This window comes from Salvelinus namaycush, chromosome 16 (genome assembly GCF_016432855.1).
Source record: "Salvelinus namaycush isolate Seneca chromosome 16, SaNama_1.0, whole genome shotgun sequence".
In the NCBI taxonomy this organism is placed as follows: domain Eukaryota; kingdom Metazoa; phylum Chordata; class Actinopteri; order Salmoniformes; family Salmonidae; genus Salvelinus; species Salvelinus namaycush.
The window spans coordinates 11715750-11743508 of NC_052322.1; the positions used below are offsets into that span (position 1 = coordinate 11715750).

Consider the following 27759-nt stretch of genomic DNA (forward strand, 5'->3'; position numbering starts at 1 on the left):
ATGTCATTGTATGCTGTAGTGTTAATATTTCACTTCACTGGAACTAAGGGGCCTAGCCCGAACCATGAAAAACAGCCCTCGACCATTATTCCTCCTCCACCAAACTTTATAGTTGGCACTATGCATTGGGGCAGGTAGGGTTATCCTGGCATCCAGATTTGTTCGCCAGACTGCCAGGTAGAGCGTGATTCATCACTCCAGAGAATGCGTTTCCACTGCTCCAGAGTCCAATGGTGGCGAGCTTACACCACTCCAGCCGAGGCTCGGCATTGCTCATGGTGATCTTCGGCTTGTGTGCGGCTGCTCGGCCACGGAAACCCATTTCATGAAGCTCCTGAAGAACAGTTCTTGTGCTGACGTTGTTTCCAAACTCAGTTTGGAACTAGTCTGTCCTGCAACCAAGGACAGATGTTTTTTACGCGCTACAGCACTCAGCAGTCCCATTCTGTGAGCTTGTGTGGCCTACCACTTCGCGGCTGAGCCGTTGTTGCTCCTAGACATTTCCACTTCACAATAACAGCACCTACAGTTGTACCGGGGATGCTCTAGCAGGGCAGAAATTTTACGAACTGACTTGTTGGAAAGGTGGCACCGTCCTATGACAGTGCCACGTTGAAAGTCACTGAGCTCTTCACTAAAGCCATTCTACTGCCAATGTTTGTCTATGGAGATTGCATGGCTGTGTGCTGGATTTTATACACCTGTCAGCAACGGGTGTGTCCACATACTTTTGTATATATGGTGTAAGTGACTAACAGATGCATATCTGTATTCCCAGTCATGCGAAATCCATAGATAAGGGCCTAACGAATTAATTTCAATTGACTGATTTCCTTATATGAACTGTAACTCAGTAAAATCTTTCAAATTGTTGTATGTTGCGTTTATATTTTTGATCAGTGTAGTTGAAATATAGGTTTCATCCCAAATGGCACCCTATTTCCTATATAGTAAATAGGGTGCCATTTAAAACATACATATAGACAGAATAATAACAGAAGCATGGCATTTTCCAGCAATGGACAAATAATGGTATTAGTGGTTGGTTGTTGCTTGCCTCTGTTCCTGCCTTGAAAATACATTGTAGTAAATACAGATATTCAGTCCTTGAAAATCTCCTTTCCTACATTTTCATTTTGATGTTCCAAGATCTGTTTGTGCTGAATAGCCAACTCCCATGGCCGTTGTCATGCCACAACACAGATCTGGGACCAGGCCATGTTAGTTACGTTTCCCTTGCAACACATTTACAAGTCAGAATGGGGGGAGAGAGAGCGCCAGCTTAAGAAATATAACAAAAGACAAACGTTTGTAGGCACTCGGATGATATTGTTTTCCCAAAAGGTCGTATGATAAGCGGGAACCTCAGTGATATAAAGTTGTAGGGGCTGAGGGGGAGGGGCTTGTAGAAATCACATCATCCAATCACGATTCCATGTCGTCTCCATCAAAGATAGGTGGCTCAAAATCGCACACCGCCTCATAGGTCAACCCTGTGAGGAGACGAGAGAGAAGAGAGAGAGATAAATGTGTGCTGAGGGTGTTTCTGTTCCGTCTGTGGGGTTGGGAACAGAGCAGATAAAAACACATTTATTTCGCAAGATGGACAAAACATTTTGTAGCAGTTTACTTAAAAAGGAGAAGTTTGCTTTTTTTTTTTTTTAACAACCAAACCTCAACAAAAATGTATGTAAATAGAATGTTATAGAAGGGTCCAGACACCTTTTTTAGCGATTTCACTTATTGAGAAACTTACCGCAACAGTGATTCATTTCCTTGTCCTCGTTGTGCAGTAAGTAAGCTCTGGAAAACATCAACAAATACTCCAAATACACCCAAGTACCTCCTTTTAGAAACGGATCTTAAGATGTTGTACTTATGAAATTGTCATTCCGAACTTATTCCACAACAAAATGGAAGATAATGTTGTGGATAAACATCTTAAGAACTGCAACATTATACTGAGAGCTTTTCCGTTTCTAAAAGGAGGTACTTGGGTGTTTTTGGAGCCGTTGTTCATGTTTTTTTATAGAGCCCCCGTACCGCACAACGAAGAAATTAAATCACTGGTTGGGGTACTTCTCAAAAACAAGTGAAATCGCAAAAAAATAATGTGTCTGTACCCTTCTATAACATTCCATTTACATAAAACAGATGGTCCTAAAAAAGATAAATTATCCTTGAAAGCATTCAGGTATAATGAATGCATTGTGATGCCTTTGCAATGCATTTGCTGAGCATGTATGACCCCTTTAATAATCTCATAATGATTCCTGTCTATTTAATTCTACATACGTTTCCATTCCTCGATTTCCAGCTCACGGCTCTCAAAGCTCTGGTCGTAGGGGTCAGCCTCAGGCTCGTCATCAGGGTCATGGTACTGGGAGAAGTAGGGGTGGGCCAGAGCCTCGGCAGCCGTTATCCTCTCATCTGTGTCCAGAACCAACATCTTCTCCAGCAGGTCCACAGCTACAGGAAGCAGAACATCATCAATATTAATAGGGTCAGTTCGGACTAGGATCAGTGACAGGCATTGGCTGCCCTCTGCTGGAAAGGTGTTTTTTACAGACAGACCATGAATGGAGAGCGTAAGGACACAGATAGAACAATTAGCCAGATATTTCACCGGATGTATAAATGTGAAGCATCCGGGTTGGCGTTTCCACTCACTACCAAGTAACTTTTTGATTGGTTTTCATATGCGCAACGTCCCCCACGCTTCCTCGTCAATTTGCCATGCCCCCACTAAAGGTAAACAAGCCAAGCTAAAGTTAGGTAACTAACTAAAAACTCTGATGGCACATTCTGACAAGGAGATAGAGACGGCACTGCCACAGTAACGGCCAATTTAGCGATTTAATATGAGCAACTTTAAAATGTTTGCATTTGTGCAAGGGGAGGATGTATTGGCAGTCTTGCCAAGGGGGAAAGCCTCATTTACCAGCTAGCTAGCTAGTTCTTGTCTTCAAGAACCTAGGAAAACAGCCTCCAATTCTGACAGTCGTTTCCCCACTAAAGATGGAGGACCAAATCCACGAGGCAGAAGCCCTGGGTCTCAGAGCAGTGGTTGTGGAGGAAGACAAGAACGTGATATGGAATGGTGCATGCGACCTTGTCTTCGAAAGTCCAGAGAGCTGGTTGGGGAAGACAGGGAGAGATATTTTGGCCTCAGTCCTATACAACTCCAAAACCATTGTAATTGTTGTGGATGAAGTCCATATGACCTACATATGGTATATACAATGACCAAGAACTGTACTTCGACGGTATAGAATGGCACTGCGATGAATACATGTAATGTCGGAATGTAAATGATAATGACGCACCAGTGAATGAACGTTTTGTATTTGTAGAAATGTAATGAGTAAGAAGTGTTTGTTTGCATGAACTGTTCGCATAATAGGCCTATAAGATATCGAATATTCTAAACAAAGTGATAGAACTGCATCATGAATGACTCAGTGACAGGAAGCACAACTGCCAAAGAGACACTACAGAAAGTACTTTTATTGGATTAAACTATGGGAACCTCACACAACATTTTCCTATACAAGAACTAGCATAGTAATCAAATGTGCGTCAAAATCTTTATATTGTTACTAATTATAAATTTATTCTGAATGAGGATGGGAATTAAGAATTTATAGCCTTTTTATGACAGTCAGTGCTAACAATATCTTTCTGTAGAGGTTAGGGCTCAAAATGAAAACCTTTCAGGAGAGTTTCAGCAAGCTTAGAGAAGTGTGTTCCTTGGTGAAAGAAGATGAGATTACTATATATGAGCACATGATGTTCAAAAGTGGCATCAGTCCACAATTATTTGAGTGACAGAGTTATACATAACCCATGTTGAGAAGGCATCCCTTACACTATAGGTTATAGCCCATATCGACTGGCTATTTTACTAGGGGCCATCGCCACTCACAGATAGTGTCTTCAAAGTGAAACAATGTAAAACAAAAATCTTTAATGACATGGAATCACTGGTCACTTTAATAATGGAACACTAGTCACTTTAATAACATTTATATACTGCTTTACTCATTTCATATTGTCATGACTGGCCTGAGGATCCAATGGGTCAGATCAGCTTGGCAATGGATGACAGTAAACAGATCTTCTCACCCACAGAAGAGGGAAGGAGGGAGCTGCTGCCGGGTTGACAGCTCACACCCTTTCGTAAATTAAAGGAGAGGAAATCTAGGGTCTCCCTTTCCAGTATTAACCAAAGGAATGTTCCTTTGTCTACACAAACAGTCTTCCCGCCGAAACAGTTTCTAAAGCGAATACTGGAACAATATTTCTAACATAAGAACGTGGGGAATGGCCAGAGATGATCTTTAGAAAACGAATGTCATATAGGTGGTTATTTTGTGATGTCATCATTAAAAAGGTTAAAAAGGAAAGAAAGTAACTTGAAAAGTTTACACTACATGTATGAAGTCTCCATCCTTAACGTTGTATATGAAATATGAAGAAGGAAAAAATTAAGATAAGAATGTAATTTTAGGAGCCATAAAATGATTTGTCTCCTATAAACTGTGCCCAGTAGGTAGCCACACCCCGAGGTCAGCCTGACGGAACCGTCCTTGTCTCTGAGTGCATAAAAGTATTGGTAAAGAAATTAACATGAGACCAGAAAAACGTGAAGAGGTAGCTACACGTTTGAAATGGTTGGCACTTTGAACCTCAACACGAGGTGAAGAAAATTAACTCACCTCCCAGACCAGGAAAGACGGGGAGCTGCAGCCCATGTCTAAAGTGTTCTGAAGTATGAATATCAACACGAGGAAGAGGCGAGAAGCTCACCTCTCAGCCATTTACTGGTACAGCTGATTAGCTGTCCTAAGTCAAGTATCTAGAAAAGCAAATATAAGTGGGTCCTCTGTACTACTCTTCTCAAATCACCGTAGTACGCTACACTCTCATCACCCAGTGGTAACCATCGACACGGCTGGCTAGCCTATCTTCCAAGAAGCACCTTCCAGAGTGAACAACGGATGGGATTGGGGGGGGGGGGGAGACGACTCCTTTTGGACAATCGGAGCCTTACAAGCGTGCCGCTGAAAGGCCAACCCATCACCCTTCCTAAGGAGGGCTAGTTCCGACAGAGATAAACAGAGAACGAAGGCATTCACACGTAAATACTTTCATGATTTCTTACTTCAAACGGGCGGCGGTTCGTGTACAAAGTAATGATTACTGTGAGAACAGTTTCTAAAAATGTATCAACGATAAGTATCTTTTTCCCTCTCAAAATGTTTAAAATCGGGTAACAATTAAACACATTTAGTTGATAAGATAAACAACAGCCATCAGATTAATGAAAGTAAAGTCACGACAACATATACAGTATTATACTGTATTTTAGTCAATGCCATCCCGACATTGCTCATCCTAATATTTATATATTTCTTAATTCCATCCTTTTACTTTTAGATGTGTGCATTGTTGTGAAATGTTAGATACTATAGTGTATGTACAGTACATTCGGAAAGTATTCAGACCACGACTTTTTCCACATTTTGTTACGTTATAGCCTTATTCTAAAATTGATCAAATTAATGTTTTCCTCATCCATCTACACACCATACCCCATAATAACAAAGCGAAAATAGGTTTACAAAAATAAATACCATATTTACATAAGTATACAGACCCTTTTCTATGAGACTCAATTGAGCTCAGGTGCATCCTGTTTCCTTTGAACATCCTTGAGATGTTTCTACAACTTGATTGGAGTCCTCCTGTGGTAAATTCAATTGATTGCACATGATTTGGTCGATATAAGGTCCCACAGTTGACAGTGCATGTCAGAGCAAAAACCAAGCCATGAGGTCAAAGGAATTGTCTGTAGAGCTCCGAGACAGGATTGTGTCGAGGCACAGATCTGAGGAAGGGTACCAAAACATTTCTGCAGCATTGAAGGACTCTAAGAACACAGTGGCTTCCATGATTCTTAAATGGAAGTAGTTTGGAACCGCCAAGACTCTTCCTAAAACTGGCCGCCGGGCCACACTGAGCAATCGGGAGAGAATGGACTTGGTCAGGGAGGTGACCAAGAACCTGATGGTCACTGACAGAGCTCCAGAGTTCCTCTGTGGAGATGGTAGACAACCATCTCTGCAGCACTCCACCAATCAGGCCTTTATGGTAGAGTGGCCAGACAGAAGACACTCCTCCGTAAAAGTCACATGACAGCCCACTTGGAGTTTTCCCAAAAGGCACCAAAAGACTCTCAGACCATGAGAAGCAATATTCTCTGGTCTGATGAAACCAAGATTGAACTCTTTGGCCTGAATGTCAAGCGTCACGTCTGGAGGAAACGTGACACCATCCCTACTGTGAAGCATGGGAGACTAGTCAGAATCGAGGAAAAGATGAACGGAGCAATTACAGGGATATCCTTGATGAAAACCTGCTCCAGAGCAATCTGGACCTCAGACTGGGGCGAAGGTTCACCTTCCAACAGGACAACAACCCTAAGCACACAGCCAAGACAACGCAGGAGTGGCTTCGGGACAAGTTTCTGAATGTCCTTGAGTGGCCCAGCCAAAGCCCGGACTTGAACCCGATCGAACATCACTGGAAAGACCTGAAAATAGCTGTGCAGTAACGCTCCCCATCCAACCTGACAGAGCTTGAGAGGATCTGCAGAGAAGAATGGGAGAAACTCCCCAAATACAGGTGTGCCAAGCTTGTAGCGTAAAACCCAAGAAGACTCAAGGCTGTAGTCGCTGTCAAAGGTGTTCAACAAAGTAATGACTAAAGGGTCTGAATACTTATGTAAATGTGATATTTCAGCTCTTAATTTATAAATTTGCAAAAATCTCTAAAAACTTGTTTTTGCTTTGTCAATATGGGGTATTATGTGTAGATCGATGATGACTTTTCACGCACGACAGTGTCCAATCAGTGGAAGTCCTGTGTGCAAAAACAGCTTGTTGATGAGAGACGTTCAAGGAGAATGGCAAGAATGATGCAAGCTAACAGGCGGGCCACAAACAGGAAAATAACAGTGCAGTACAACAGTGGTGCCCAGAACAGCATCTCGGAACACACAACTCCTCGATCCTCCATCATCGTTTAAAATCTCCAGTTTGGGAACATTTTGGTGTCCCAGTAGATTACAACGGCGATGGACAGAGTGTTAAAGGATCAAACGTTAACAGTATGTCGCCACAGTCAACGAGAATAGCTTATGCAGCTGCCAACACAAATATGTTGACACATTTACTCCGACATCACGCAAATTAGCATCCCCACTGCATTCAAGCAGCTGATTCTGACCAGGCCAAAGAAATTACAAGAGCGATAGGTAGGCTGTTTATATTTTTTTAGTCTGTGGTTTAGAATAGGGGGTTTCAGCACCTCGTGAAAGTGATCGAGCCATGTTATGAACTTCCCTCTTGCACCCATTTCAGCAAAATGGTAGTACCCGCTCTATATAAGCAAGACAAAGCCAAAGACTTAAATGAATTGGCCAATGCACCCTGTATTGCGCTTATGTAACAGTGACAGCCCATCACATCACACCAGAGTGGGAGAAGTACCATGCTATAGACACACGCCCTTTATGAGTCACAAGTGTCCATCTGGCATTGAAGGAAAAATCCACTAGAATGGCACTCTAACTAGTAATTACTAGTGGGCAACTCATCTATCATCCTGAGGAAATCGCTCCCACATGCCTCTGTTGTCACTAAGGAAATTACCTTTAACAGCATTTTCTGCAGTTAAATGCAACAAAACATCATTTAGAAAAAGCAATCCATACAAATGACATGAATGCATCCAACTGGTATTTGCTGGTAAATTCCCACCTCACACATGGTTACAAATGCATCAGAGTGGAAACTTGAGAAGCCCAAGATAACAATCCTGGCACAACAGACAATGCCAGGAACATTGTGAATGCGGAACATTGTTATAAACCAAAACCACAATACGTACCAAAATGTGGGTTTGGTGAACCATTACACCCAAAAACGCATGGGTGATTCACATCATTGCCTTAGTATGTCAACAGAGGACATCCAAGAAGGAAAATTAATAACTTCAGGGGGGGTAAGGAAATGTAAAGCCTATAAATAGATAACTAGTTTATGTATTATTAAACCATACATTTGATTAGCTAACTGATTTCGCGTTGATAGCAAGCTAGCTAATGTTAGCGATACTAGCTAATAGTGATGGAGAAAAAAAAGATGCACTAGTTACATATCGGGATAATATTTGACTACATATAGTACCGTTTTGACAATATCGCAATATAATTTCAGGTAGTTTGCTGTACCTGATCCAAAACGCCAGGTTGCAGTTCTCTAATGCCATTTGTTTTAGTGTAGAAGGGTTGTTATAACATTTTGAAAATGTTTTCCTACTCCGAAGGTTTGCGTTAGCTAGCTGTGTGTTTGCTTATCCCGGAAGAGCTGACTGGAAGCGAAAGGACTGGTGCAATCCTATGTAAAACAATAGATTATGATTTGTTTAATTCAAAACAGTGACATCCAACCAGCGTAATAGAGTGCCGCCTTGAAGTCTGAAGGTACAGCCCCTCCATTATCAACGTTTCGTGCTGACACATCAAAGCGTCTCAATACAGCGTCTCAAGTCAGGAAGACTTTAAGAGCTGGATGTCAGCCAGACTAGAGGAAGTGTCAGGAATGCTGTTACATTCAAAGTCTAAGATGCTTTTTGAATATGGCCACAAGAGGTCATCAGGTGGTGACTCTTTTCTTTCATTATCATCACAAATTGGTTACATCTTCGGGTCTAACTTACATGTGACCAAGTGTTTTGAGTGTAGGATCATGATTCCAACATTACCTTGTGGGTTGGCACCGATGAACACGTCAGAGAAATTCCTCTTGGGCATCTGTGGCAAGGAGTTGATGTAGTTCCTGGCCTGTCAACCAACGGGTGTGAAGAGATCGGAAGGAAGAGGTCAATAGAACCCTAACCTAACGTACCAAGACTAAAATAAACGCCTGAGCAGAGTTCCCACATCCAGTTTTCAGCAGAAAAGGAAGCTAGGTTGAAGATAGCTTAAAACTGGATGCATCCGGTTGTTGTCAACTCCACTAAGGGTGATTGAACCCAAACAAGACTGCATCCCAAATGGCCCCCCATTACCTATATATAATTATAACCTATATAATCCACTACTTTTAAACCACGTCCCATAGGTCTCTGGTCAAAAGTAGTGCACTATGAAGGGAATAGGGAGCCACAAGATGCCCACCTTATTTTTGGTTAATTGGACCCGTTTCCTAACCCAGATTAATGCTACTGGGCAAAAAATCATGATCAAGTTGTCTTAATCTTGGTTTGGGGAAGTGGCCACTCATTTTGTATTCAGAAAGTAATAATTATGATTAGCACTAGTTGGTACCATATCAGACACAAGGGCATGTCCAAATAGCACCCTACTCCCTGGGAATAGGGTGCTATTTGGGACAAGGACAAGGATTAGAGAGGCCCTCATCAGAAATGTGAGTAGATTTATTCAGAACCATATTGGTCTGAACAACATTGGCAAGTGTGGATTAATTATAAGCACCAAGGGTTTAATTGCAGATTTGAAAGAAAGCAGTAGGAGAAGAAAGAGTTTTATAACCGAGTAGTGTTTATTTATTTGATTGCAGTACTTATGTAATGTAGCTACGATATACTCAATCAGTTCCAACTTCAAAAAGAGGAACTGCAATTCTGCTATTTTCAGGTCCTTCTTCCCTTACCACTCATCAGTTGAGTGTTTCAATTCAAACCAATTCTGGCTCAGGCAAAATGTTTGTTAGTATGCAATGTTAGGTATATTTATGCTTTATAACACTTATGGCAAACCAAACATTACGAGGCAAGAGAGTAGTTGCTGCTGGACTTGCATTAACGTACAGCAACCACTCAGTGGTTATAGTAAAGGGGTGTGGGTAGTAGAAAATAGAAACCTACAACTCTAAAATAGCGGTGATTCCAATTTTATATTTTGTTTTTGGTATTGTATGTTTGTCTACTTCCTTATAATATGGAGGCAAATATCCTCTTAGGGAGGTTTTAATATTGTGGCCCTGGGCATGTGGCTCTGCTCTCAGCTAGATGTAAGGGAGGTGGTTTGGTCTAATCAGGGTTGGGGTCAATTCGGTCAACTCATGAAGTAAAATTGCAATTTTCAGTTTACTTCCTGAATTGCCTTTGAATTTACCCCAATCCCGGAGCTAACAGTCTTGTGGCGTGCAGGTTTGAGGACCCTGGTTTGAATCCTGGGTTGGCCCCATAGAGAATGTATTGAATAATTTGGTCCTGCTCACCTCGTGGCTGGGCATCCTGCTTATTAGAGAGACTGGGGGCGTTCCTGTCAGACGCATTATCTGCTGAAGCTGGTTTATATCTATCAGGTATGGGTCAAGGGTATCAGTACAGACAGCAGTATAGCAGAGACATTAACAAGCAGCTAGTCAGTGGGGGACCTGAAGACTCATGTTAGCACCCCAAGCTAATGCATAGCCCAGGCTTTAGCTCAGCGGGCTAACAGTCTCCCAGTCAATAGAAGACCTGAAGACTTGCGTTTGCTCCCTGAGCTAAGGCCTGGCTCTCTGGCCTAGGCTTTAGCTCAGCGGGCTAACACAGTTTCCAATAGGAGTTTTATGGTATGGCTCAACTCCTAAGAGGCTCTGCAAAAAGGTAATAGTGCCATCTTTGGAAGGGAAGGTAAAAAAAGAAAAAAAAGAGGGTAAGATTGTATAAGCGTGTGTAAGACAGATTGGTAACATGCTTCAGGTTATGATAGAGAAGAGAATATTTTCAATTAGTCAGGAAAAAGTCAAGTTAATCAAACATAGGAGTAAAACCCGAACTTTGAACATATGTTAATTTATGCAAGTGAAGAAGCAGTATTCAAATCAAAACGGGTCTTGCATTTGACCCCACCTCACAAAGACTTGAGAGGATGTGAACAACAAACATAGCATGCTTTAAAAATGGTAGTTGGTGTTGAAGATTATAAGAACACACTTCATAAATAAAATTTAAAAATCATCACATTTTTGCAAATTAAGCAACAAATGACCTTGCAGTATAGTAACTGTGTGTATAACTCACAGACTCTGAAGAGATTTTCATCAAAAGCTCAGGCTCTGGCATCCCGACGAGCAGCATTATTAGCTTCAACTGATCAATGTCTAACAGGTACCGTGTGTAAAGGAACAACAGGAGCTGGAAGGGGAGAGGAACCGGCAAGAACTACTGACCTGTCTTCAGGTCAGTATTTGTTGTCTTAAAAATAACTGAGCTGTGCTTGATTGAGCTTGCCTGGCACAATGGAACCAAGAACAGTCACAAAAACCACCCTGGGACATTGAATAAATCAAATGTAACATACTTGTATAAACTACACTGAGTGTACAAAACATTAAGGACACTTGCTCGTTCCATGACCGACTGACCAGGTGAAAGCTATGATCCCTTATTGATGTTACTTTTTAAATCCACTTCAATCATTATAGATAAAGGGGAGGAGACAGGTTGAATAAGAATTTTTAAGCCTTGAGACAATTGAGAAATGGATTGTGTATGTGTGCCATTCAGAGGGTGAATGGGCAAGACAAAAGATTTAAGTGCCTTTGAACAGGGTATGGTAGTAACGCATGTTAGCCATCCCACTATATCAGGTAAATGGAAAATGACAATGTATAAGCGTGATGTCAGGGAAAGCTGTGTGCGCAAGTTAACGTTTCCAAAAGATAACCAAACAAAATCCTAATTTCTTTTATGATACGTGTTTGAACTGTCATGTGCATTAGTAGCACAATTTCTATCTTATTTACAGTCGTTTGTTGACTTCTCCATATTAATGTTGGTTTTAAGTTTCGCTGACCTTTCTTAGCGGATGTACAATCAATTGCACACTTGCAAACTATATCAAAAACGAGGGCTGAGGGTCTCACGTTGCAAACTTCCCTTGCTTGGCTAATCATTTGGACCAACGACAAAGATGGCCACGGGGATTCCCCCAAGGGCATTAGGCGAGGGTAAGTGGAGGAGGGTGTGTCTTTTATGAGCTTGAAACGCAGTCCTGGTCTGACTTCCTGAAGTGCTCAGAGGCTTGCATATTCCGTTTGAGGGAACGGATTGGACACAGGAGATTTGCTCGCTCCTCCTTCACATTCTGGAAAGGAGGGGGGCACTAGGCCGCCAGCTCAATGGCTTGGTTGATATGGGGTGATAAAACCTTAGGCAAAAAGTCTGGATTGGGCCATAAGGTCACACCAAGGTCCTTTGCCTTCCTTCGTAGATGGAGCAGTGGGAAGTTTGCTCTGAGGCCAACAGGTCCACATGTGCTGTTCCAACCCGCTGCCATATCTTCACTACTTGTGGGTGAAGTCTCCATTCCCCCAGGGCCAGTTTCTGTCGTGACAAGGAACCCGCCACCTCGTTCACCTTACCTGGGAGATGAATGGCTTGTATTGTCTGATCGTATTAGGACATGTTTGTTTGAGAATAGGCAGAAAGTGTTTCAGGGCGAGGTAAACTATTTGAAGTACTAGCACGTTGATGTGCTCTTTCCGCCAGCAGGGGCACCACTCTCCCCGTATAGACCTGTGTTGCCACACTGCTCCCCCAGCCTGTTAGTGAAGCCTCCTTTCTTCAGAACCAGGAAACAGGTTGAGTAAAAGCTATCTTGCTGTTCTGATGCTTTTACTCGTGATCGCGCCCTTCTCCAGGAGAGATGTAATCTCCTGGCTGAGGGTGCAAGCTCTCACCTTCACAGGCAGGATGGTGCAGTTAATGCAGAGGTCAGATAGGGCCTCTTGCAGGTGGCCAATGCCTAGGCAGGCGGGGCACAGATTATGACCATCTTCTACTTGAAGTTCAGAGCCACAAGAGCAGCAGCCATGCATACCCAGCATCATGGTGATGTGGTATTCTCACAGCTCAGAATGAACTAATTGAATAGTAACCGGAGACTATTACAGCAGCTACCACAATACACAGTAAAGGTAGAGAGTAGGGATGCACGACATATCGGTGAACATATCGGAATCGGACGATATTAGCTAAAAATGCCAACATCGACCCGATGTCTAGTTTAACACCAGTGTGCAAAAGACAATTTCAGCCAGACAACTCAAAGGCGAAATCCATTAAAGCCAAGATAATGGAATTCATTGCCCTTGACAATCAACCATTCTCTGTCTTGGGTGATGTTGGCTTTCGTCGACTGGTCGAGCACCGGTACACACTACCAAGTGCGCTGTTTTTCAGATGTTGCCCTTCCGGAGTTACACAGTAATAGCGTCACAACTGACATGTGGACCAGTGATGTCAGCCCCATGAGCATGCGGAGTCTGACAGCAGAGTGGGTCGACGAGGATTTCGTACTGAGGAAAGGCGTATTGCATGCTCAGGAATGTGCTGGTTGTCATACCGCTGCTGCCATTTCAATAGAATTTGAGAACATGTTTGAAACATGAACACACTAGCTAGCTCCATTCAAACAACTGACTGGAGAAATAAGCTCATCAACTGCGCCTGCAGCAGACGTGATACCCTCTGTCATGGCATTGAAACGCCTGCTCAACAAAACAGCCGAGACAGGCTGTGAACAAGCGATTCGGTGGCACTCTCTCTTTACTGTGTCGCCACCATGCTAGATGCTACGTACAAGAACCGCTACTTCGACGCAGACAAGAAACAGGGTTTATGTGAAATGTTACATACACAGCTGGACAAGATGGAAACGGACACAGTGACAGTGCGCACAGAGGAAGAGAGGCCACGGACAGACAGCTGAAAGTTCACTGCTTGACATGTATGATGAAATCCTGGTTGAGACTGAAATGACTGAACAAATGAACAACGAAACAGCACAGCAAGTAAGTGAAAGAAATAGGTTTTGATTATGTTTTACTGGTAATGGGGACATACGTGAATACCAACAAAACAACTTTTTGGTCAGTGTGGTGTGTGTGTGTAACCTTTATTTAACTAGGCAAGTCAGTTAAGAACAAATTCTTATTTACAATGACAGCCTACACCGGCCAAACCTGGACAACGCTGGGCCAATTGTGCGCCGCCCTATGGGACTCCAATCACGGCCAGATGTGATACAGTCTGGATTCGAACCAGGGACTGTAGTGACGCCTCTTGCACTGAGATGCAGTGCCTTAGATCGCTGCATCCATGTGTGTGTGTTAACTTTTTAACTGTACTGGAATTTTTAAAAGGCCGCAAAAATTGTAAATATCGGTTATCGGTCAAAAATGTCATACATTTACATTTTAAGTCATTTAGCAGACGCTCTTATCCAGAGCGACTTACAAATTGGTGCATTCCACCTTATGATATCCACACATGGTATTGCGTTTTTTTATTTTTTTTATTTAACTAGGCAAGTCAGTTAAGAACAAAGGCAAGTCAGTTAAGAACAAATTCTTATTTTCAATGACGGCCTAGGAACAGTGGGTTAACTGCCTGTTCAGGGGCAGAACGACAGATTTGTACCTTGTCAGCTCGGGGATTTGAACTTGCAACCTTTCGGTTACTAGCCCAACGCTCTAACCACTAGGCTACCCTGCCGCCCCTCATATCAGTGCATCACTAGTAGAGCGCTGTACAGCAACCGCAAAATAATTTCTGGTGAGCCGAGCTACAACCACAGGGCTGAAGCAGTCCAAATCTCACGTCGTATAGCTGGCTAGGCTAACAACCTTCCTAGACGGTGTGCGCGCTATGAGACGCGCTTATCTAGGGAAAGTGACCCATTAAATAGTCGAAGGACGACTAGTGCCCGGTGGCCTCGATAACGAGCATGGTAATGGAGGATATCTTGACAAGGTTAGCACCGGAGTATGATGGCCAACACACAATAGCTGGTGGGCTAAGTCAGTACAAGACAAGGAAGCCCGATATCCTCAGATAAAAGGGATAGGTGGGGGAGAGCTGTCACACAGCCTTAGAGGGCGTATTTCTGTAGGTAACAGACTGACAGTACACACAAAGCACACCAAGTTTAGTTTACCCTTCCGAGACCTAAGAAGATCCAAAAAACTGAACAGCGCCTCAGTCAACTTGCGCAATACCGCTAAGCTGACATTGCGAGAAGAAATAATAGACAGTGTGTGGTCTGACCTACGGTTTAATATGAACCTCTGGGGCCCGTCCTCCCATGGCGTCACCGGCGTGACTTTGCTGTTATTATTACTCGACCTGCGTGGAGCGCGAGGGATATAATCCATACTTTCAACCGTACTGGCGGTCTGAAAGGTATGAAGTAGAACCAAAGGATCATTTTCCTAATAGCCTATATGAAATGTATTTATTAGGCTGTTAGAACGTTGACGTTTAAAAGACTCGTCATTTGCTCCAAGGTGGGTGCCTCGAGGCCAGACTTTTCTAGGGTTACTGTGTTAAAGTAGAGGTGGTTGGCATCTAACAGACAATGGAAGGAGGCTTGGACGCCAGAGAAAACAAGAGTTTTAGAGACCCAAGTTCGGAGAGGTAGAAATTAGTGTGGCCACATAAACTGACGAACTAGGAGACCCTCTACAATACATGCTGCAGGGAGAGCGGCAAAACAGAGCTGAAAGGAGAAGAAGCACCACCTGAGGCACCATAGAGGGATTAGTTGTGCAGAGCAAGTTAGGAACATAGAAGAGCTTTAGCTTAGAACACAGTTTAGGACACGCACTGTCAGCAATCTTCTGCTACTGTCTGGACCTGCAAAAAGCTGTTTGAAATGCGTATGTCAAACAATCAATAGCAGCATGATTCTGTGTGTACTCTGGTCCTATCCGATGTGATTCAGCAAGGACATATTATTGTGTGGGAATCTCACCACCAACCACTAAGACTGTGTCAGTGACAGAAACAGTGGTTGAATGGGTAGGCCAGGCCAGGCATACTCACAGAATGGAGTGGGCTTCGGCATAGGTACTCATATTAGACCCATAGTAGGGTAACTGAGGTAAGGGCAATGAAAGGATACGGTCAGTACCGGGAAACAGCGTTCTGCCAGTGAGGAGTTCAGCCATGATGCATCCCACAGACCAAATGTCCACTGTAACATAGAGGTGATCATTATGTCCATATAACATATAAAGGAATAACAACTGTCTACTATAACATATAGGAGAAAGATGTTCAGTATGTCCATTCACAGTGTTCTGCTATTATGACATCCACATGATAGGAACGTTGGCCCAGGATCACAAGTACATCAACAATTTGTAACCTAAATGTGTAACTCGTAAACGTGTCTGCAGTGAGCAGATGCAGGCTGTCTAAACCACTCAGAGGCTCTACCGACTGTACCTGTCATGTTGTAGTGCATCCAGTTCAGCATGATCTCTGGTGCCCGGTACCAGCGTGTGGCAACGTAACCCGTCATCTCGTCGTCAGTGTGCCGCGCCAGCCCAAAGTCCAGGATCTGAGGAGGACAGACACAACACAACCATGTGGTCCTGGCAAGATGGTTACCCTGAGGAAACTACACAGAAGGCACACACTGTTCTCTCCTGGCAGAAAATGTCACCGCCAATGTTACATCAGGGAGTGCTTGGTTACTCCCCTCAGGCATACTGAAACTCTTGTCTGGACTATTCAGGATGAACCCAGTTTGAATGAGTGGACCTATAATAAACTCCCTTACCTTCAGCTCACAGTCCTCATTCACAGCCAGGTTGCTGGGTTTCAGGTCCTAAAGCGTGATGGGAGATAAGACATTATTACAGCTGAGCTACATGACGAGGCCAGATCTGAATGGGCCTTCTCAATTGAGTCTAGATTCTCTAAAACCAAACCACCATGATCTGTAGAAGTGCTTCTGCAGGATGTCTACAGTGCTTCTTCAAGACTAAGTAAATCTCTAATTGATCTACTCTAATGTTATTCTCAGATCAGTTCTTTCTAAACAGCAGCCCTGAACCGCCGACTCAGTCATGGTCAAAAACAGAGGTCCTGTTTATGGTTTTAATTCCTCTGTCATTTAGAGTGTTTGCTTAAGGAGCGAGCCTGGGCCCGAGTCCTCTATGTGAAAGCGAAGCAAGCAGCCAAGTCTTGAATTAAAACTGGTTTATAAACTGTAGCTCCTTCTGACAAGTATGATGGATTTTTTTACTTGTCTGAAAGCTCAAGTCACTTGTCCAAAAATCAAATGGTCTGTAACACCACGGGCCAACAAGGTGACTGAAAATGGTGTTGTACAACGCAAGGAACCACTTACTCGTCTAATCTGGTATAACCTCATGCCATTGTGCCCTTGAGCAAGGCACTTAACCCCCACAAAGTAGAATAACTGCACTGTTAGGCTACTATATAAACACGTGGTTAACCCTCCATCTGGATAGCTACTGGGTGTTTTGATCCGACCCTACTGAAACACCCGAGTCAGCTTATCAAGGTCATGTTGAGCAGCTGACTTTTTACAATGTAGTGTGTTAGAGCGGGGTTCAGATAAAAGCCTGCACACCCAGTAGCTCTCCTGGAGGATGTCAAATATTGCAACGTTACAAACACCAACAAAATGCTTTGTCTTTATAAAATAATTCCCTCGTTCAATGAATCCGGGGATCAAACGGCTAAGGTAAGACACATCAAAGCAAGGTAGCTAACTAAGACATGTTTATCTTTAACCCTGTAAGGCTAAAATATTCAAGTTTCAGAAGAGATCTATTGACAGCAGGGCTTGACATTCAGGTACATTTGCCAGTACCACACCAGGCCAGTACCAAGTCAAAACTACTGGCCCGGGCCAAGATCACAGGAAAGCAAGTTATGCACGCGGAATTTCAATCTCGGGTGATTTCATGTTTCATTTGCAGTCGGCAAGTACCTTATATTATAGCCAACCATCAAGTCTTATTTTTCACTGATTGTTAGGAAAACAAAAACAAAATCCTCCCCCTTCTTGATGACATACAGCCTAATTAACATACAAAACAGTTTCAAATGTAATATTCCCCTACAGAAATGAGCCCAATAACATATTGATACATGGTCCATATTATCAGGCTGGTGTGCTATTTTAGCAATAAGCATTCTCGCCTGATGCAGCATAGTGGCTACATGGCTGAAGCGAGGGGATCCCAAATGAATCTACAAACATGGTTGCAGCATGTGGTTGCTCATCTGCATTGTTGGCTAATCATTAGCTAGATCAGACTTTAAAATATATCATCTAGTTGCTTGTTTAATGTATAAAAGAAAAACTCCCACGGACACTAATAAAATATAGATTTTTACTGTGTTTTTATAAATACAGTTTAATTGGGTGAATTTTACAGTGAATATAGGCCTACCGTTTATGCAATCGGACGAGTTTCACGCATAACAATTTTTTTTAATTTTATTGTCATACCAGACAGACTAAAACGATGCCAATTATGCAGTTGAGAAATAAATTGTACAGCACTGGAAAGCTGGAATCCCGCTCTTTTCAATAATTGCCATCAAAACTGTGATTGCGGACTTTTCCTGAAATTCCATTTAGGAATGTTGCGCGGTGACTGGGCTTATTATAACATATTTTTTTACACGCAGCAATCAAAGCTGTATGAGGAGTTGCACGCTCGACGCCCAACAGTTGATATTCCGCTTAAACTAGACTGTGCGTGCGTGTGATAAATAAAATGCATAGCTCATTAACAGCTTAGGTAATTAAAAAAAATCTGTTTTTTAAACAATTATATAGGACTACAGAATATCATTATTACAATATTTTTTGCGCCAGCCAAAGCGGTGCCTGTCAATACAAGGCACGAATCCACTCTGATGCGCTCTGCAGAGATTTTGAGAACAGTACATCATGCGGGGGACACTTTAATAAAAATCTGATCGGATTAATTGTTTGATATTGTGATTGTATTTTTATTTACTTCAATCTATATTCTACTTGTCCAACTATATCTTTTTTTACTTGCCCTGGACAAGCGCTAATGTAGAGCACGGCCCTTGCAACGGCAGGATAGTGGGTTCGATTCCCGAGACCGCCCGTACGTAAAATGTATGCACGTATGACTAAGTTTCTTTGGATACAAGAGTCAACTAAATGGCATATATTTCATAATATTATATTAATTAACAAGACACAGCGTCAATCACAGAGAAGGACTGTTTCATTGTGGGCTCAATCATGGCAGAGCGGACTGAATTAAAAAGGGAGGAGACTTACTCTGTGAATGATATCTGCTGAGTGGATATACTGAGGAGACAGAGAAAGGGGAAGAAGAGCAAAGGCATTAGATTACATCAATAATTAGGAGACACAAATCACAAGTTTAAACTGAGAGGTTTGTGGTTCTGAGGTACATCACAACAGGCGAAACTGGGTAAAATGACATTGGTATGACCAGCAACTGGTTTAAATGTAATTATGACTTAAATTCTATAAGTTTGTCTGCTGGAAATGTACACAATACTGTGAATGGCAGTTACTTTCAGTTATTTTGAGTTAGTTGAAGCATGATTAAAAAAGTCGAAGTCTGTGGTTTCACCTTTAACCCCCAGAGGATCTATCTGTCTGTGTGTGTGTCTGTGCGTTTCACCTTTAATCCCCGGAGGATCTGGTATATGAGGAACTGCACATGATCGTCTGTGAGTTTCTGACACTTGACTATGTTGTTGAGGTCTGCCCCCATCAGGTGGGTCACCAGGTACCTGCCAATCAGAACCAGACAGGAGCTCAAACAAAACTACTCCACTGTATACGACATGCTACCATCTGTTTCTCACTGTTACATATTTCAGCCAGTTGAATGTTGTTCTTGATACCGTCTCGTTTTGACACGTCACATCAATGCTAATATGGCCAAAAGTAGCTAACTAGCGAACCTGTGGCAATGCTGAAAAGCAAAAGGAAAAATTATAACCACAAATTGGTGCGAAGTGGCATAAACAATCCAAGTCCAGTGGGTTTGAAAGTTAAAAAACCATTAATGTATGGGCTAAGACATTGAAATACACCAATGCACATCGGCTTACGCCTTCATCAGGTCTGACATTAAAGGCATTTTAACTTTCAAACCCACATGAGTGCCTGGACTTGGATTTTATGGCAATTACAATTCCCCTCTAAGAGCACCTTTGGTTGTTGTGGAATACCTAAAGCGCTCCTGCTACTTCTTCTCTTCAACTGTAACAATGTATTTGAGAGACAAGTGCTTATTGGTTTTCAATAAACATTTGCAGACGAAATACAGCTTACAAGTTAAGCCAACCCCGTCAGTTTGTGTCTCGTGGTTGCGCAGCCCACCCGTCTATACATCAAGGGATTTGCCACCATGTCAATGTTCTCCCATATGTCTCCTATGAGTCAGCTGATACTGGTTGAGTAGCTGTTCCTTCTCCGCGCCCCCTTCCCCACACACTCCTCTCCTCTGGAAGCCCCAGCTGGGCGAGTCATCCACAAATAATGTCATTAAACACACAAACACACATCCATTAAGTCCACTTATTTTTGTAATTCAAATCTAATCCCATAGTCGTTTAAACAGCTCCAAATAATGGTAAGCACTTCTGGACGGAAAAAATATGAGCCAAAACATACAGCAGGAGCACATGGAGGCTTCACTCAGGTCTAGCTAGTTTGCTGTTCCACTGATAGATGAATGCTGCACTGTTCCCACACAGGAGGAACATCTTAAAATAACTCCCTGGTTAAACTGGACTTTGTTACTGCCCTCCTATATTAGCCAACTGTTGGCAAAGACTGATCTGAGACCAGGCTACTTCAACATGACTGAGATCAAAGGCACAAACAGGGAGAGGGAGGGGGGGACTCTAGCTGAAGGGTTCATGTTGAGGCCTGGAAAATTAGGTATATAAATAGTGAGTTCTCATCCCTGTTAATCCATGGAACTTTCCCACTGTATCCCCCCCTCCCCTGCTCTCCCTCCATCTATCTATCTATACAGGGGTAAAAGAGGAGCTATGAACAGTCTTTTGAGTCACATATTTTTGGAGCTGGGTTAGGGGAATCACCGCTACAGCACCTGCATACTGGGTTTTTCACGAACAGCAGTTAGAAAACCCCTCCCGTGTGCTCCTCTGTCCTGCAGGCATGTGTGCTGTGTACACAGATATGCACGAGAAGAAAATAGGCAAGATTCCCCAATTAGGCGACTGGCAGATTGTTTTTAGTCAAGCAATAGCAAATATATGCAGTGAATTCGTAAAGTATTTCAAACCCCTTTACTTTTTTTCACATTTTGTTACATTACAGCCTTATTCTAAAATGGATTGAAAAAAAGTGTATTAAAAAAAGTAAGATTACATTTACATAAGTATTCAGACCCTTTGCTCAGTATTTTGTTGAAGCACCTTTGGCAGCGATTACAACCTTGAGTCTTCTTGGGTATGACGCTACAAGCTTGGCACACCTGTATTTGGGGAGTTTCTCCCATTCTTCTCCACAGATCCTCTCTAGCTCTGTCAGGTTGGATGGGGAGCGTCGCTGCACAGCTATTTTCAGGTCTCTCCAGAGTTGTTCGATCGAGTTCAAGTCCGGCCTCTGGCTGGGCCACTCAAGGACATTCAGAGACTTGTCCCGAATCCACTCCTGCGTTGTCTTGGCTGTGTGCTTAGGGTTGTTGTCCTGTTGGAAGCTGAACCTTTGCCCCAGTCTGAGGTCCTGAGCAGGTTTTCATCAAGGATCTCTCTGTACTTTGCTACGTTCATCTTTCCCTCAATCCTGACTAGTCTCCCAGACACTGCCGCTGAAAAACATCCCCACAGCATGTTGTTGCAACCGCCACGTTTCCTCCAGATGTGACGCTTGGCATTCAGGCCAAAGCGTCCAATTTTGGTTTGATCAGATCAGAGAATCTTGTTTCTCGTGGTCTGAAAGACCTTTAGGTGCTTTTTGTCAAACCCCAAGCTGGCTGTCATGTGCCTTTAACTGAGGAGTAGCTTCCATCTGGCATGACTGGTGGAGTCCTGCAGAGATGTTTGTCCTTCTGGAAGGTTCTCCCATCTCCACAGAGGAACTCTGGAGCTCTGTCAGAGTGACTATCGAGTTCTTGGTCACCTCCCTGACCCTTCTCCCCGGATTGCTCAGTTTTGCCGGGCGGCCAGCTCTAGGAAGAGTATTGGTAGTTCCAAACTTCTTCCATTTAAGAATGGAGGCCAGTATGTTCTTGGGGACCTTCAATGCTGCAAAAAAAATGTGGTACCCTTCCCCAATCTGTGCCTTGACACAATCATGTTTCGGACCTCTACGGACAATTCCTTCGACCTCATGGCCTGGTTTTTGCTCTGACGTGCACTGTCAACTGTGGGACCTTGTATAGACAGGTGTGTGCCTTTCCAAATCATGTCCAAACAATTGAATTTACCACAGGTGGACTCCAATCAAGTGGTAGAAACTTTTCAAGGATGATCAATGGAAACAGGATGCACTTGAGCTCAATTGAGTCTCATAGCAGAGTCTGAAAACTTATGTAAATAAGGTGTTTATTTTTAATGCACATTTGCAACAATTTCTAAAAACCTTATTTTTGCTTTGTCAATATGGGGTCTTGTGTGTAGATTGATGGGGAATTCCCCCCCCCCATTTAATCCATTTTAGAACAAGGTTGTAATGTAAAAAAATGTGGAAAAGGGGAAGGGGTCTGAATGCACTGAACTAATCCATTGTGGAGGCCGGGACTAATCAAATCTAATGTTATTTGTCACATGCACCGAACACAACAAGTGTAGACCTTACTGTGAAATGCTTACTTACAAGCCCTTAACCAACAATGCAGTTAAGAAAATACCTACAAAAGTAAGAAATAATTAATGAGCAGCAGTAAAATTACAATAGCGAGGCTATAATACAGGGGGTACCGGTACAAAGTCAATGTGTGGGGGCACCGGTTAGTCTAGGTAATATGTACAGTACATGTAGGCAGAGTTATTAAAGTGACTATGCATAGATAATAACAGAGTAGAAGCAGCGTAGAGGGGGGGGGGCGCAATGCAAATAGTATGGGTAGCCATTTGATTAGATGTTGAGGGGTTTTATGGCTTGGGGGTAGAAGCTGTTTAGAAGTCTCTTGAACCTAGACTTGGCGCTCCAGTACCACTTGCCGTGCGGTAGCAGAGAGGACGGTCTATGACTAGAGTGGCTGGAGTATTTGACCATTTTTAGGGCCTTCCTCTGACACCGCCTGGTATAGAGGTCCTGGATGGCAGAATGCTTGGCCCTGGTGATGTACTGGGCCGTACGCACTACCCTCTCTAGTGCCTTGCAGTCGGAGGCCGAGCAGTTGCCATACCAGGCAGTGATGCAACTAGAGATCGACCGATTATGATTTTTCAACGCCGATACCGACTATTGGAGGACCAAAAAAAGCCGATACCGATTAATCGGCCGATTTTTTTCATTTATTTGTAATAATGACAATTACAACAATACTGAATGAACACTTATTTTAATTTAATACATCAATAAAATCAATTTAACCTCAAATAAATAATGAAACATGTTCAATTTGGTTTAAATAATGCAAAAACAAAGTGTTGGAGAAGAAAGTAAAAGTGCAATATGTGCCATGTAAGAAAGCTAACGTTTAAGTTCCTTGCTCAGAACATGAGAACATATGAAAGCTGGTGGTTCCTTTTAACACGAGTCTTCAATATTCCCAGGTAAGAAGTTTTAGGTTGTAGTTATTATAGGAATTATAGGACTATTTCTCTCTATACCATTTGTATTTCATATACCTTTGACTATTGGATGTTCTTATAGGCACTTTAGTATTGCCAGTGTAACAGTATAGCTTCCATCCCTCTCCTCGCCGCTACCTGGGCTCGAACCAGGAACACATCGACAACAGCCACCCTCGAAGCAGCGTTACCCATGCAGAGCAAGGGGAACAACTACTCCAAGTCTCAGAGCGAGTGACGTTTGAAACGCTATTAGCGCACACCCCGCTAACTAGCTAGCCATTTAACATCGGTTACACCAGTCTAATCTCGGGAGTTGATAGGCTTGAAGTCATAAAAAGCGCAATAGCTGCTGGCAAACGCACGAAAGTGCTGTTTAAATGAATGCTTACGAGCCTGCTGCTGCCTACCATCGCTCAGTCAGACGGCTCTATCAAATCATAGACATAATAACACTCAGAAATACGAGCCTTAGGTCATTAATATGGTCGAATCCGGAATCTATCATCTCAAAAACAAAGTGTTTATTCTTTCAGTGAATTACTGAACCGTTCCGTAATTTATCTAACGGGTGGCATCCATAAGTCTAAATATTCCTGTTACATTGCACAACCTTCAATGTTATGTCATAATTACGTAAAATTCTGACAAATTAGTTCGCAACGAGCCAGGCGGCCCAAACTGTTGCATATACCCTGACTCTGCGTGCAATTAACGCAAGAAAAGTGACACAATTTCACCTGGTTAATATTGCCTGCTAACCTGGATTTCTTTTCGCTAAATATGCAGGTTGAAAATATATACTTCTGTGTATTGATTTTAAGAAAGGCATTGATGTTTATGGTTAGGTACACGTTGGAGCAACGACAGTCCTTTTTCGCGAATGTGCACTGCATCGATTATATGCAACGCAGGACACACTAGATAAACTAGTAATATCATCAACCATGTGTAGTTAACTAGTGATTATGATTGATTGATTGTTTTTATAAGATAAGTTTAATGCTAGCTAGCAACTTACCTTGGCTTCTTACTGCATTCGCGTAACAGGCGGGCTCCTCGTGAGGCAGGTGGTTAGAGCGTTGGACTAGTTAACCGTAAGGTTGCAAGATTGAATCCCCGAGCTGACAAGGTAAAAATCTGTCGTTCTGCCCCTGAACAAGGCAGTTAACCCACCGTTCCTAGGGCGTCATTGAAAATAAGAATGGGTTCTTAACTGACTTGCCTAGTTAAAAAGGTGTAAAAAAAATACTATTTAAAAAAAATAATTCGGCAAAATCGGCGTCCAAAATTACCGATTTCCGATTGTTATGAAAACTTGAAATCTGCCATAATTAATCGGCCATTCCGATTAAATCGGTCGACCTCTAGATGCAACCCATCAGGATGCTCTCGATGGTGCAGCTGTAGAACCTTTTGAGGATCTGAGAACCCATGCCAAATCTTTTCAGTCTCCTGAGGGGGAATAGGTTTTGCCGTGCCCTCTTCATGACTGTCTTGGTGTGCTTGGACCATGTTAGTTTGTTGGTGATGTGGACACCAAGGAACATGAAGCTCTCAACCTGCTCCACTACAGCCCCGTCGAAAAGAATGGGGGCATGCTCGGTCCTCCTTTTCCTGTAGTGCACAATCATTTGTCTTGATCACGTTGAGGGAGAGGTTGTTGTCTTTGCACCACATGGTCAGGTCTCTGACCTCCCCCCCTACAGGCTGTCACACCGTCATCGGTGATCAGGCCTACCACTGTTGTCATCGCCAAACTTAATGAAGGTGTTGGGAGTCGTGCCTGGCCGTGCAGTCACGAGTGAACAGGGAGTACAGAAGGGGACTGAGCACGCACACGAGGGGCCCCTGTGTTGAGGATCAGCATGGCGGATCCTCAACAGCAAACAAATAAAGTCTGTTTTTACATCCATTGTTAATGACAATAGTTCCTCAATGTATTTGAAAAATCTTTCCAGCTCTCTCCTTTTTGATAACCACTCAGCGTGAAAGGGAAAAATGTAATGCTCTGATCCACTGCAAACGTCATAAAACACCTGATTACTTCTTATCCCTTGCACAAATAGCCTACAGCGGTCTCTGTCCTGAGCTCACTGGCATGGGAAACTAAGGGTCCAGAATATTTTACAATGTTGCTAGTGTGAGCTTCCAGTTGGACCCAAGTTAACAATTGATACAATGTTCCAAGTTAATTGCAGACAAGCCATGCACACCCAAAGTGATTTATAGGATTTAAAAAATATATATGTTTTAAAAAATATATATATTTTTAAATCAGGATATTTTCTACCTGAAGGCTGCTATGTTTTTATTTGTGGGCTTTATAGGCTATTGCCTATTGCATATTTACATTGCCTATTTACATAGTTGGCAATGTCAGTTACTTTTTAGGTTTGTATCATTTTCATTTAGATTTGAATAGAATTTTGATTAACATCTTTGAGTCTCAAAATCGTGGTTATCAATTAAATGAAACAGGTTAAGGATGTGTTCTTCATCTCTGGCTCCCTTGAGTCATTTGTGTCTTATTTCATCAAACAGTGCCCTTAAAGCATCAAAATGCATGTATAGATGATTTTATTAAAACACATTGGGTGTGTCTATACATGGAAAAATATGTTTTAACATTTTGACCAATCAATTAGTCTAAAGAACAGACCACTATCATGAAGAACAGACCACTAACAGACCAAGAATTTATTTTTTAAAGTCTGGGACAGCCCTACTATTTATCATTCTGTGTAAGAGGAACTTCTTTCAACCCTGCTGTTGTTTTACATCTCTTGTTCCTTCTCTCTCTCACCCCCCTCTCTGTGGTACGGGGTGTTAATCTATCTGGGACAGTGGGGCAGCTGAGAGCACACTTCAGTTGCCTCTTCTGATGGTGGAGCTGCCAGAGAGCTAGCCTGGCCCAGATCGGTTTGTGTTCTTCCTAACTCCATTGCTGTCATTGTCGAGCCAAACATGGTAAATAGTAGGAAGTGTAGGAACGACAGGCCTTTCCTGCACATTTTCCTTCAGCAGAGGCAGCAACAGGTCTAGGCTTGTGTGTCTGACACTCACTCAGCCAGGCACCCACACATAGTACACAAACACGAGGAGGCAGTCGGCCAGCATTGACTCACTGAACAATCTGTCCACTTCCTCTTCTCACTGACTTTCAACATCAACAAACAGTAAATGCCTGAAGCCAAGGAACCCAGTGAGTAACTATTTCCAAGGATGGGAAGGGAGATGTGGTAGTACTACTGAAAATAGTAACACAGGGACCCCTGGTGTTTCCTAGGCAGAGCAGGCTTTGTTTACTCTCTGCTGCTGGGAAAAGGCACTAAGTGTACTCATTGTGTTTCAAGTGAGGCATTGATCCTCTGTCAATAGGCATTGGCTGAGTGAACGATGGTTATGGAGGGATAAAGGAACATACAGTAGATAAAAGAAAAAAAATCGTTAGGCCTTAGATTTTCAACTAAACTCACACGTCATTGAACTCCTCCAGACTAGTAGCAGGTGTGAAGACATCTAGAAGGCCGATCACCTGAAACACAGAGGCCAACGCAACAAGTAAGGAGGATTGTATCAGCTCTCCCAAATGATTTCATGACTCCACAATGAATTGGTTTCAGCAGAATAGAGCATTGGAATACTTGGAACTAGAGCATTGGAACTAGAGCAGCGGAATATTTCAGCCAACAAATTCCTACAGTTGATATCTCAGTCAGCAGCACAGTTGCATACTATGATTAATATAGCCAACATACTTCTGCTGCCTTTAAGAGAGAGAGAGGGGACTGAGCTCCAGAGAGGGGCAAAGAGAAAGAGAGGGAAGAGGAACTAGAGCAGAGGAATACTTCAACCAACATATTCCTAGACTTATCGCAGCAGCAACATAAAACAGTTCTGCTGCTTTTAACCTCTCTTGGGTAGGGGGCATTTTATTTTCATGTGCCCAAAGTAAACTGCCTGCTACTCAGGCCCAGAAGCTAGGATATGCATATAATTGGTAGATTTGGATAGAAAACACTCTAAAGTTTCTAAAACTGTTGAAAATATGTCTGTGAGTATAACAGAACTGATATGGCAGGCGAAACCCCGAGGACAACCCCCCCCCCCCCAAAA

At 42.8% G+C, this 27759-nt stretch overlaps 1 protein-coding gene across 2 annotated transcripts in view; it reads right to left on the reverse strand.

Moving 5' to 3' along the window:
- Positions 1-873: 873 nt before the first annotated feature.
- The window catches only part of LOC120060986 (mitogen-activated protein kinase 14A), a 33472-nt gene continuing 6586 nt past the window's right edge, over positions 874-27759 (reverse strand). The window contains exons 3-12 of one of the 2 annotated variants that reach the window (XM_039010447.1): positions 27120-27178; positions 19542-19653; positions 19169-19198; positions 16649-16696; positions 16312-16426; positions 15986-16057; positions 10311-10390; positions 8830-8908; positions 2296-2469; positions 874-1493 (exon numbers count right to left, since the gene is read on the reverse strand). In XM_039010447.1, the coding sequence (XP_038866375.1) occupies positions 1426-1493; positions 2296-2469; positions 8830-8908; positions 10311-10390; positions 15986-16057; positions 16312-16426; positions 16649-16696; positions 19169-19198; positions 19542-19653; positions 27120-27178 (837 nt within the window). In that variant the 3' untranslated portion in view covers positions 874-1425. Of the gene's footprint in view, positions 1494-2295; positions 2470-8829; positions 8909-10310; positions 10391-11100; positions 11181-15985; positions 16058-16311; positions 16427-16648; positions 16697-19168; positions 19199-19541; positions 19654-27119; positions 27179-27759 lie in introns of both variants that reach the window. The other variant, XM_039010446.1, reaches the window with a different exon arrangement.